The sequence below is a fragment of the Plasmodium inui genome (genome assembly GCF_000524495.1).
Source record: "Plasmodium inui San Antonio 1 unplaced genomic scaffold supercont1.1, whole genome shotgun sequence".
In the NCBI taxonomy this organism is placed as follows: Eukaryota; Apicomplexa; class Aconoidasida; order Haemosporida; family Plasmodiidae; genus Plasmodium; species Plasmodium inui.
Genome location: NW_008481835.1, coordinates 554288 through 565192, shown reverse-complemented (window position 1 = coordinate 565192; position 10905 = coordinate 554288). Strand labels below are relative to the sequence as shown.

At 38.7% G+C, this 10905-nt stretch overlaps 2 protein-coding genes across 2 annotated transcripts; one reads left to right on the top strand and one right to left on the bottom strand.

The window, feature by feature from the left end:
• Nucleotides 1–2688: 2688 nt before the first annotated feature.
• C922_00127 (hypothetical protein) lies at nt 2689–7014 on the top strand (the record flags this gene model as incomplete). The annotated part of the gene is made up of 1 exon (XM_008815744.1): nt 2689–7014. The coding sequence occupies one exon, from the start codon at nt 2689–2691 to the stop codon at nt 7012–7014; it is 4326 nt and encodes a 1441-aa protein (XP_008813966.1).
• An 867-nt stretch (nt 7015–7881) lies between these two features.
• Nucleotides 7882–10639, bottom strand: C922_00126 (hypothetical protein; the record flags this gene model as incomplete). Its single annotated transcript, XM_008815743.1, has 10 exons — nt 7882–8118; nt 8275–8454; nt 8578–8628; nt 8778–8965; nt 9158–9241; nt 9331–9384; nt 9553–9625; nt 9728–9780; nt 9896–9954; nt 10098–10639. The coding sequence occupies 10 exons, from the start codon at nt 10637–10639 to the stop codon at nt 7882–7884; spliced, it is 1521 nt and encodes a 506-aa protein (XP_008813965.1).
• Nucleotides 10640–10905: the final 266 nt, after the last annotated feature.

The window sequence follows — 10905 nt, the reverse complement described above, 5'->3', positions numbered from 1 at the left end:
TTGACAAACCAATTTGATAACATTTGCGGAAAATGTGAAACGACGTAAATCCACAGCCCACTCTATGGAGGAGGCCCCGAGAGTTAACATGCTCTTGTAGCTAGCCCAACTTTTCATGCTTTAAAATTTGTCTTTCCTGTGCCACTATCATGTGTTTAATTTAGCCCCCAATGGGAGTATGTATATATATAGAAACGAACTGTTTTTCTTCCTTTTTTGTTTGTTTACAATTTAACCGCAACTAAGGCGAAAAACAGAACGCACATTTCGTTTGAACTGGAAAGGCGCTTAAGAACCAAAAACTGTGCAGAAAAATTACTAAAAAGGGGGAGTTGTTGCCTGTTTCTATTTTTTTTTCTGAGCACAAATTGTTGCGATGGAGATTTAAACATTTTATGAACAAATAGCTATTTTTATGAAAAGAAAAAAAAACAGCCAAAAGTCAGGTAAAAATGAGGCAAAAATCGAGGAAAAATGGGGCAAAATAATTGCCAAAGGAACAGTTAAAAAAATCAGCTGTGATAAGAAGCGTGATATTATTCATCGCGTTTTTCCCATATCAGTGTGATTTGTACTTGTACACCCGGTCGCGTCGTGTATGTGGACAATCTTGCCAATTCTGTAATGACCAAATGTGACATTTTTGAAAATTCATTTACCGACGAATCCGGAAAGGCATTTATTCACCGACGTGAACATCATTGTGTGTTTAAGGGAGCAGCAAACCATTTACTGTTGTCCCCATTTTGTCTTAAATTTGATGAATTTTAAACTGTACACATTGTTAGCAAATTTTCTCCTCTGCGATGGCAAAATTGAAACATGAAAAAAACGGCCGTTCGAAACGTCCCATATGCTGTGTGTCAGTTTTGTGTGGACAAATGTGCGCAATCTTTTGTTTTTACCATCCTGAAATCTGTGTAGAATTTATCGCTTTCTTATGATCTATTAAACTGTGAAAGGAACATGTGCCAATTTTATAGTACACGATAGTTGCTTCACTTTTTGTCATTCCAATGCAAAAGCGGAAAGGTAGTTAAATGGCGAAAAAAATGGAAGCAAACATGGCAGTAGTCTGCCTGCGTGAAACCTCCCCTCGAGTTGCCTTCAAATCGTAATATAGCACATCACGCACTTAACAAACGAGCCAAACAAATAAATTAATAAAAGGGGAATTATAAATGTACGCGCCGCTTTCTAAATTTAAAACCAACCGCTTAAGCATTAGTTATTTCCATTTGAGCGTTAAAAAGGAATAATATGGAAGAGTTCAATTTGAAGCATGATGTTAAAAGGGGCATAAACTTTTTCGCAGTAGACGAATGCAAGCATTCTACATACTGCTTAAAAACTTAAACTGCCATGTTTATTCTTTATGGGAAATGAAACGAATTCAATTAGTTTCTCCGTGTAACGCGCAAGGTTCGGCTTTTGAATTATGAACAATCATTTATTTGAGCGCTTTCGCTCTTTCGCGATTCCCCTCTTTCGGGCTTTGCACGTCGCACCTTGCACTTGACCTTTTTGAGTGTCTTTCTCCTGGGTTTGAATTCTATAACATGGCCCCAGTGCACGGATGCATAGCGCATGGGCGTGCCATATCACGCGCGTACACTTGCATACACGCACGATTATGCACATGTATCTGCTTACGCAAGACTATGAAATAACAGTAAAAATGGAGTAAGCACAAATGGCGCTGCAGTATGTGATCGATCCTCTCCCTGCTGCTTCCACGCGAGGAAGTATCTTGTGAAACCTTTAAAATGTAACATATGTGTTATGACATAGAGACTGGGTCCTAATAGTTTCACTGGATTTCCACTTTAGAGAACTGAGAATGCGTTATTGCGGAGGTATAATTGTGTAATAGTATAGGAGGACAATTATTCAATTGTGTAGTTATCTTCCCGTTCTGGGGTAAATTATTATGCATTGGAGTTATTCCTCCTAAATCTTGCACTTTGTTTTCATGTACTGAAATCACTACCTGGTATAATAGCCGTTTCGCTCTAAAAAAAATTATGTCTATATTGAAATACAAGTTTTCCAATTTTTCGCTCCATTTTAAAATGATCACATTGAGAGAAGAACTACCATCTTTGCTTTTCTAGGACTTTACGGTAAAGTTAATTCTTTATTTTTTTTATTTATTGCATAGAATTACTTGTCTTCGTTTTTACGCACTAATAAATTCCTCTGGCCCTTTACTATGATTCTACAAATAACTGCAACACGACGTATTGAAAACGATGGAATCATTTTTTAGATTGAGCAAAGAGGGGCAACGGGACCAAAACATCATAACCGAAGAATATGCCGCTCTAATCGAAAGCACACACTTGTGTATGCATATATGTACAAAGTGGGAATAACCATTCATACAAATTGTCACTGTGTGGAATATCTCACGGGTTCGAGTACATAAAACTCCTCGCATGTGTGTGTGTGTTCGATCAAGGGCATTATTAAAGTGAGTAGGAAGAGCACTATTACGCTGGCGCCTCGGAAACTTGCACAGAAGTGACACCAAGGTGAGCACAGTGAATGCCCGTTGTACAAGCACACTCATATGTATATTTGCATATATAGGTGTATGGGTGCACATGTGGGGGAATCCAGAATAAAACCCCCGAAGCAGCAGTGGTGTTCACACCCCCAAGATGTACACTCCCAAAATAAGAAAACATGAAAAGCGGGTTGCTGTCTATAAACGATGTGGTCTTCGTACTGGTAAACATTTTCAAATACTTCCTGATTGCTTTGAACGGACTGTATCTGTATAAGCTACCATGCAGCACTAAGGAGAACATGGACTTTGTAAGCGCCCTAATATGTATCCTAATAGGCATTACGATAAAAATTACCGTTATAGCTATATACAGCACGTACTTTATGGAAACTTATATGCTGAGAAAATGCGGGAGAAGAAATTTTCTAAACTTGTGTAACTTTAGCAAGTTACGTAGAAGCGGAAACACATCGTTGCTAGAATCTGACGACTTTGAGTATAAAAAGTTAATTGAGAAATTTTTTTTTAAGAAAGTATACTATTCGTTAAGGAAAAAACATAAACAGATGGAATTGTATATGCTAAAAATTTATAACAGCACATTTAATTACTACTTCTGTAACGTCAGGGATGTGCTTTACGCATTCATATGGTACATCAGTTTATACTACTGGAGGAGAGATACATACGACACGATCTGGGATTTTGACAACATACCGACATACATTCATAACATTTTGATTGTCCTCTTGTCCTCTTCCTACATCGATATAGTGATGGCCATTCTGAGTTACAACAAGTCGAAGTATTATGTGATGAAGTCGAAATTGCTAATAGACGCGTTTTTCAGCGCACCAAGTGTATTTTTCTTTTCCAAGTATCTTTTTGTTCTTGATAATCAGATAGACATATACTTCATAATGGGCTTTTTACGAAATATTAAGATATTTCTGAATGTGTCGTACGTGAGAGTGGAGCAGAACTCCATCTTAACCAATACAGAAATTAAAATCGTTCGAATTGTTCTGGGAGTTCTTCTGTTGTGTAACGCGTTCGCCTCTACCGTTTACACCATTCAGGCGATTCACCCTTACAATTTAGAAAACGGGAACTTCTCCTATTTTGTTAATAGCTATTTGGATTATTTCTACTTTTCCATAATCTCCATCTCGACTGTTGGGTATGGAGATATATTTCCCCTTAACAAATCAAGCAAAGTAGTTTGTATCATTTTTATATTCTGGACCTTCATTTGGGTTCCAATACAATTCAATGATTTGATTATTTACATTTTCTGTAAAAAGAAAACCTATGGTAAGCTTAGCAGGAACAATCAGAAGTTTATTCTGCTCATTGGAGAAGTGGAACCGCAACAGTTAAATGTTTTTCTTTTCGAGTCTATTGCGTATGGAAATAGGCTAAAATTTCACATCCTTACTACTTACCCTATAAGTTCTTACAAAGAACAAATAAAGATAGCGAATCACTTTTGCATATCTCTGTATATTAAAAGCTTCGATTTGAATGAAAAACACAATGCAAATTTGCTCGACAGCATCAACGCGCAGAATGCGTACTACTTATTTTTATTTTCTGATAAATTCAATAATGGGCATTACAACATAGACACAAAATCATTTACCAGATTGTTAATTTTGAAGAAATTCCTGCATGGAAAAAAAAACGCTGTCATCGAATTACGAAATAAGAGTGTTTCTAATGTTGTCAAGTCTATTGGCTGTGAAAATTTTATCATTGTCAATTTGAAGCATTCCTTAATTGTTAAGAATGCCAAGCACCCTGGGGTTATTACCCTAATTTTAAACTTGTTCACAGCATACAAACCTGAGCCAGAGTGCGACGCACTTTACGATATGCGTGATTCCTTCTCCTCTCTGAAATATATCAGTGAATATAGCAGGGGATCCCATACGAAAATTTTCTCCTTCTTCGTTCACAAAAATATGGTTGGACTCAAATTCGATAAATTATTTTACAAATTGTATGAGTCCCTTGGTATTATTCTAATCGGCATCGAAACCGACAACGGGATGGTACCGCACGTTAGGGGTAATTATCCTGCGCATAAAATGGCAAACTTTATTAAGAGGAGAAGGGCAAGGAGGGGAAGATTTAAAGTTGTCTTCCTGAACCTGTTAAGGAGGTATTCTCATTCGTGTAGCGCCGCCTATACAGAGCAACCGTTCCGCAAACAGAGAGCCATTTGGAATAGAATCCAAATTGGTCACACCAGGGGGAGAAGAATAAAGACAGACTCAACGGAACCGTCTAATTTGTTTAGAGTGAAGCCGGGTTATGACTCAAATAGGGGAAAAGATAATTCTGGGAGCTCCATCGGAGAATGTGGGACCTACCACATCAGGGGGGACAAAGCACCGGGGAATATTCCCCACAGGAGAAGAAAAAACAAACATGAGAGTATCTCCAGCGAAGGAAATATTTGCATAAACATCAGTAGAAGCCACAGTAGGCGCAACAGTAGAAGCAACAAACTACGGCAGAGATGCAGCACCAAGGGGGAGGCACACCTGGAAGACTTAAAAAAGTGGGATTACAACATAATTCACGCCAAAACGAATAACAAATGGGGATACGACACGAACATAAGTAAAAAAACGAAACAGTTAAAATGCTACCTGAATTTGTTGGGGACAAATTACTCCATGAAGGAAAATGATAAATGTGTAGTTATTGCCAATTCTAAAAAGGTCATTAAATACCTGTCCATGGCAAAAAGCCTCTTTTGGCTATTTGAAATTAAAAGTAAAAAGGAGAATAACATTTCTTACGATTTGAAGTCAGTCATAAAAACTAAGAAAAGTTTTAATAAATATCTAACGCCGAATTTAAGGAGGAATATGCCAACAATGTCTCATGGGCATAACAGAAGCCTGGTCTACGAAGGTGCAAATCTGATAGCCATAAACTACCACGACTTGTTTAGTAGCTACAAAATTTCGAGAATCTTTTCGAAAAGGAGTTATCCATTTGGAAAAAATATCAAGACGGTTAAATATGCAGGGGGGCACGATACGCGCGATTTGGTAAGTTCGGGAGGTTGTGCCAACCTCATTTGCAGTGTTGGAGGTTGTCAGGGAAGAGGTGATAAAAATGGAGATTCTCAAAAAGGGAACTATCAAGAGGGGGAGAATTGCGATATATCCACTCATGTCCCCCCTTGCAATGGTAACAATTCTTCCTTTAACGGATGTAATTTTATCAGTTGCATTCCAGACGGATGTAATGTTAACACTCGCGTGGGAAGACACGCCGAGGGGGATACCATCGTGCTATCTTCGCATTACTTGCAGAACACCCCCGGGAGATTTCGCGTGGATAACCCCACAAGCCGTCTTGCTTTGTCTTACGCAGAAATGCGTATTTGTGAAAATGCGGTAGACAACTATGTGTCACAGAAGACCCATGTAACCCCCCAACTCGTGTATTCACATAATGCAGAGGTTCGGAATAAGTACGGCCATTATTTTTTCCACAAAAAAAAATTAAAAAAAAGAAATTATTTAAATAATTACGTGCATTTTTTAAAGAGAGAAGAAACAGGAAAGGATACAGGTGCACAAGATGGCATCAATAATGCCCACAGAGATGGCTTCAATGCTACCTTCAAAAGCCGGATAGCACATTCGTACGAAGAAGCATGTGAAAAGTATTTCCCCCGTGGGAGGAGGAATAAATTATTGCTAATAATAAACTTCACGTCAAACACGATTGAGCTAATCAAAATGGTGAACCATAAGCGTACATATAACGTAGTTATACTTACGGACGAGGTGCCAACTATCAATATGTACGACTTGTGTAAGTACAACGTCGCGTTTATAAAATGCAAGTCTCTGGACGACTACAACATATTAAACGCTGGCCTTATGGAGGCGTATTACGTGATAATCCTGCCAACAGAAACAAACAATGCTGATGAAATAAACGAGATAGACATGAACAATATAATATTAACAAGGAAAATGATCCACTTAATGCGGAAAAGGAAAAAGACTTTCTACATAAATAACATAATGACTGAGTTGATTAATCCCTCTAATGTTATCTTTTTGGAGGAAAATAAAATGATAAAATTAAAGGAAAAGAAATCTTCCTACGGTGATTTTTTCCCTTATGTAAATTGCTCCAGCTTTTATTCAAGCAATCTAATCTGCGAAACGATGCTGTACAATCTTATGGCGCACCATAAAAGTTTCACCAATTTTTCCGTGTGTAATGACACATTGGAAAGGCTCATAAAACACATCAGCGTAATTTACATATGCGACTTGAGCAAGTACTTTGATTTTTCCTTTAAAAGGATTAGGACCACCCGCGATCTGTTTTATTTCTTATCCAAGAAGAATATCATTGCTATTGGTTTGTACCGGCGCGGTGACAAAAACGTCCCATTCTACGTTTACACCAAACCGAGCGAAAATTGCGAGCTGAAGCTGGACGACATGGTTTACGTTTTGTAGGGGCTACCTCTGTGTCGATTCCTGTGGTTGTCGCTGCTTATTTGGTTTTATTTTACTCTTGTTTATGTTTATAGGTTCTGCTTTATGCGGTTCTGCTTTACGCGGTTTTGTTATGCCCAGTTTTATTTTACTCGATTTTATTTCACTCGATTTTATTTTATCTCATTACATCTTTCTTGCGCATCGCTGGGCAGTGATTCACCCCCGAGGCGCACCCTCATGGGCGTTAAACGCCCCCCAATCTGTTTGTTTGTCAAGCAGTTCGTGCAAAACCCTTTATCACCTTTTTTCTTGGCCCCTTTTTAAAAATGAGCAGGGTGCTGTGTGTGCATATGCCCATAAGTGCACACCCTTTTGTACGAACCTTTTTCACTCCTCACTCCCTCCCCTTATGAATTAACTAGTCCCTCGATAGGCTGAACAAACAATTTAAACTGTCTTTCCACCAATAAGCAGGGACTGTGCCCTTCCGCCGTTTTTCACTCTCAGCATCAGCTACGTGACGAAAAGAAAATATATCCAAGTTTTGCTGAATATGCTAGATCTCCATTCGGAAAAATGGGGAAACCTCCCTTTGGGGGGATTTGACTTATTCACACGTCATACCATCATTTTATTATTTTCTTTTTTCTTTTATAAAGACTTAAAAAATTTTAAAATGGTGTAAACAAGCTGTTTTTCCTTACAACAACGTTTGAAACAAAAGTGGAATTAAAAATGTATAAAAAAAAAGAAAAAAAAAAGATTAAAAAAAGAGTCAAAAAAGATTCAAAGAAGATTCAAAAAACGAAACCTTCCTTTTTAATAACATACACTGCACAAATGAATGGAAACGGATTAGCCTATTCCTGGGCAGTCTCCCCACTGTTAAAGCACACATACTGACCCTTTCGAATCGCACATCGTATTTTTGCAGAGCATTTTCCTGTAAAATTCCAAGTTCTTCTGTGAAATGATATCTCGGACGAATGCCAAGTACTGATAAAAGTCGTCAATCACTTCCTTGAAATCGTCATCTTCGTATTTTTCTCCTTTGTCCTCCACCCCAATGGTGTTGAAGTTAAAGTTATGCACGATTATGCTGTAGTCTTCTGCTAAATTGTGCTGCATTATGATTAGAAAGAAAAGGGGGGAAACCGGAAAAAAAAATTCCATTTAATCGCTCAAAGTGAGAGGAATTATCTCACAGGCGTAGTGTTTGTTAACGAAGATGCATCATGTACATGCCTTCCCCTATACACATCTGGCATTCTTCCCTACCGCGCATCTAATCCGGTACTTATTGAAGCTGTGATGTATTATGTGCAAAATGTTGTAGTATTTCATTTGCTCATTTTTGCACATCCTCAATCTTATGGAGATGTAAATGTCATATAAATTCTTTTCAGCGGGGGTGAAATAAATTATGTGTTCCTGTCCTTGGTTTTCTAGCATTGGAGCCTGGGGCAATTGCCAGGGTAAATTTTCATTTCTTAAAAAAGGTGTAGCATCTGTGGGTACATTTACTGTTGCAGACATGTGTGCATTCTTTCCGCAGCATTATGTGTATGCTACCTGTCTGACATTTTTGGGATACTTTTTGGAATAGCTCAAAAAGCCGAGAACTTCGCTTCTCTGCAAAAAGTGGGACCCATATGTTTGCTTTGGTTTTGCGCAGTTACTTTTTGCTTTCCCCAGTTTTTATTTTTCCCCATTTTTGCCGCTTCCGTGAGATGACCGCCTGTGCGTGGGAGACCCCAATTCACAAATGTTCAGCACATTACCTCAAGAAACGGAATGGTGAAATTTACGGCGCTTTCTATTTGAAAGGAAAACAGGATAACACGGGAATATTTCAACTTTGCGCATGCTAAGGCGTCCTTCAAAAACACATGCCGCTTTCTTTTGATTAGTCTATTCTTAATATTCGGGTAGCTAATGGTGTAGACATTGAACTGCAGGTCCTCCGCGACTACGATGTTTTGCGGTGTGTATTGGGGGGAGGTATAATCCAGAGTGTAAGAAGCGCAACATTATGAGGTTCTGCGCAACGACATGGGGTTCTGCACAACGTCATGGGGTTCTGCACAACGTCATGGGGTTTTGTGCACCACCGTGGCCAAGTGCACCCATTTTGTACGAAATACTCATTCGCAAGTCGTACTTTTAGCTAGCCTAGAATTCATCCAGTCGTCCGTGCTCATCGGCCCAAAAAACACAACGTTGTATTTGGCGTCCTTCACCAGCTCTAAGGTAAAATAAGGAGTGCGAAAAGTGTTTTGGGTTTTTTCGTTTTCTTTAAGTTCTCATATCTCGTTTTTCTTTCTAGTTTGTTACTTTTTTTAATTGATATTCCGTCATATTTGCACTGCTGCATGGTTCGGTTGTTCACTTTGCAAAAAATGAAGAAAAAATGGCGAGATGGATGGGTGATAAAACCGCATGGGCGCAACTTACAACTTTGTGCGCGACTGGAGTGTACACACACAATTGTATGGGAATGTTTTATTTTAGTTTATTTTACTTTATTTTATTATTTTATTTTTTTTATTTTTTTACTGTTTATAACTGCCATTATTAGCACAATGATCAACCCGAAGAAGGCACACTGGATGGAGCTGATAATTCGTAACTGAGGAGTGGCAAATGGGGAAATGTGACGAGGGGAGGAAGAGAAGGGGAATTAACGAAAGGATTGTCACATGCTCTCACAGCTTTTCACGTTATCCCTTACCGATACGATATTTTTATTATCTCTTTCTTTGCAGAAGGATCCAAAAATTGAAGCTAAAGGAGGAATAGAAAAAAAAAAAAAATGCAAACACAATTGGGTGACTGAAAAAGACAGCAAATACACACTTTACAAAACATTAAAAAAATGTGTGAACCGATTTATGATCACCTATGACCCATCCTAAATATGGAAGAAGGGAGAATCCAGAGTAGTAAAAAATTCTGACACTAAGGTGGAAAAAGAAAGGGGAAAAAACATAATTGCGGTTGACAGATCTAGGGACATCCCTACTCACGTATGTAGCCACGTGTTTGTGTATCCACCCCTGCTAATACTGCACAAACACAACTTTTTTTTCGATTGCCATTACATTTTCTCATCTCTGCTAATGGTCGGACGAAAGGGATTTTTAAATAACCAAGAAAAACTGAGGCGATCGAAATTTTCTAGCAAATTCTGTACCTCCTTATCGTATTTATTGCACAATTCGTCGATGCCTTTAAATTTCACTTGCTCATTTTTGTGAGTATTCGATCTGTTCATACTTGGGGATGGTTCGTAATTTAATTGTTCCATTGTAATTGAACGTCCGATATTTTCTTCCCTGTCTGGAATTTCTTCATGTGTGGAATTTGCTCCTCTTTTCATTTCATCACAGTCTCTAACGCTACTTTTGTTTTCTCTAAGATGAGCGCTGCCCCTGGGGGAGGCGGCATAGGTCATGGTGTCTAATGTTCGTGATTCTTCTGCCTGCGTATAGTTGACTTCCTCCCCCGTCTCGATTATCTCCTGTACACTTTTCATAGCCGAATCCTTCTTGGTGAGCACATACTGTCCTTCCATTAACTCTTGCTCGTTGCCCACCTGGACCTGCTCATTTTCCGCTACCTTCGACTTTCTTTTCCGAATCATGTTGACCGTTTACCTGTGTTACACTGTGTTGGACTGTGTATGTGCATGCAAGTACACCGTTAGATGCGCACCGGGGAACCCCCCTTTCCGTGAAATGGCCGTTAGAGCACCCTCGGCAAAGGAACACAAATAGGAATGCTATTTTTCGGGGATGTGTCAAATGTGCAGGGGTTTTTATTCTGATTAGAATTTGCAACTTTGAGGATTCCTATTTTTAAAATTGCGTAGCATCTATGTCTAGTAGTTATAAATAATTGTTAGCAAAA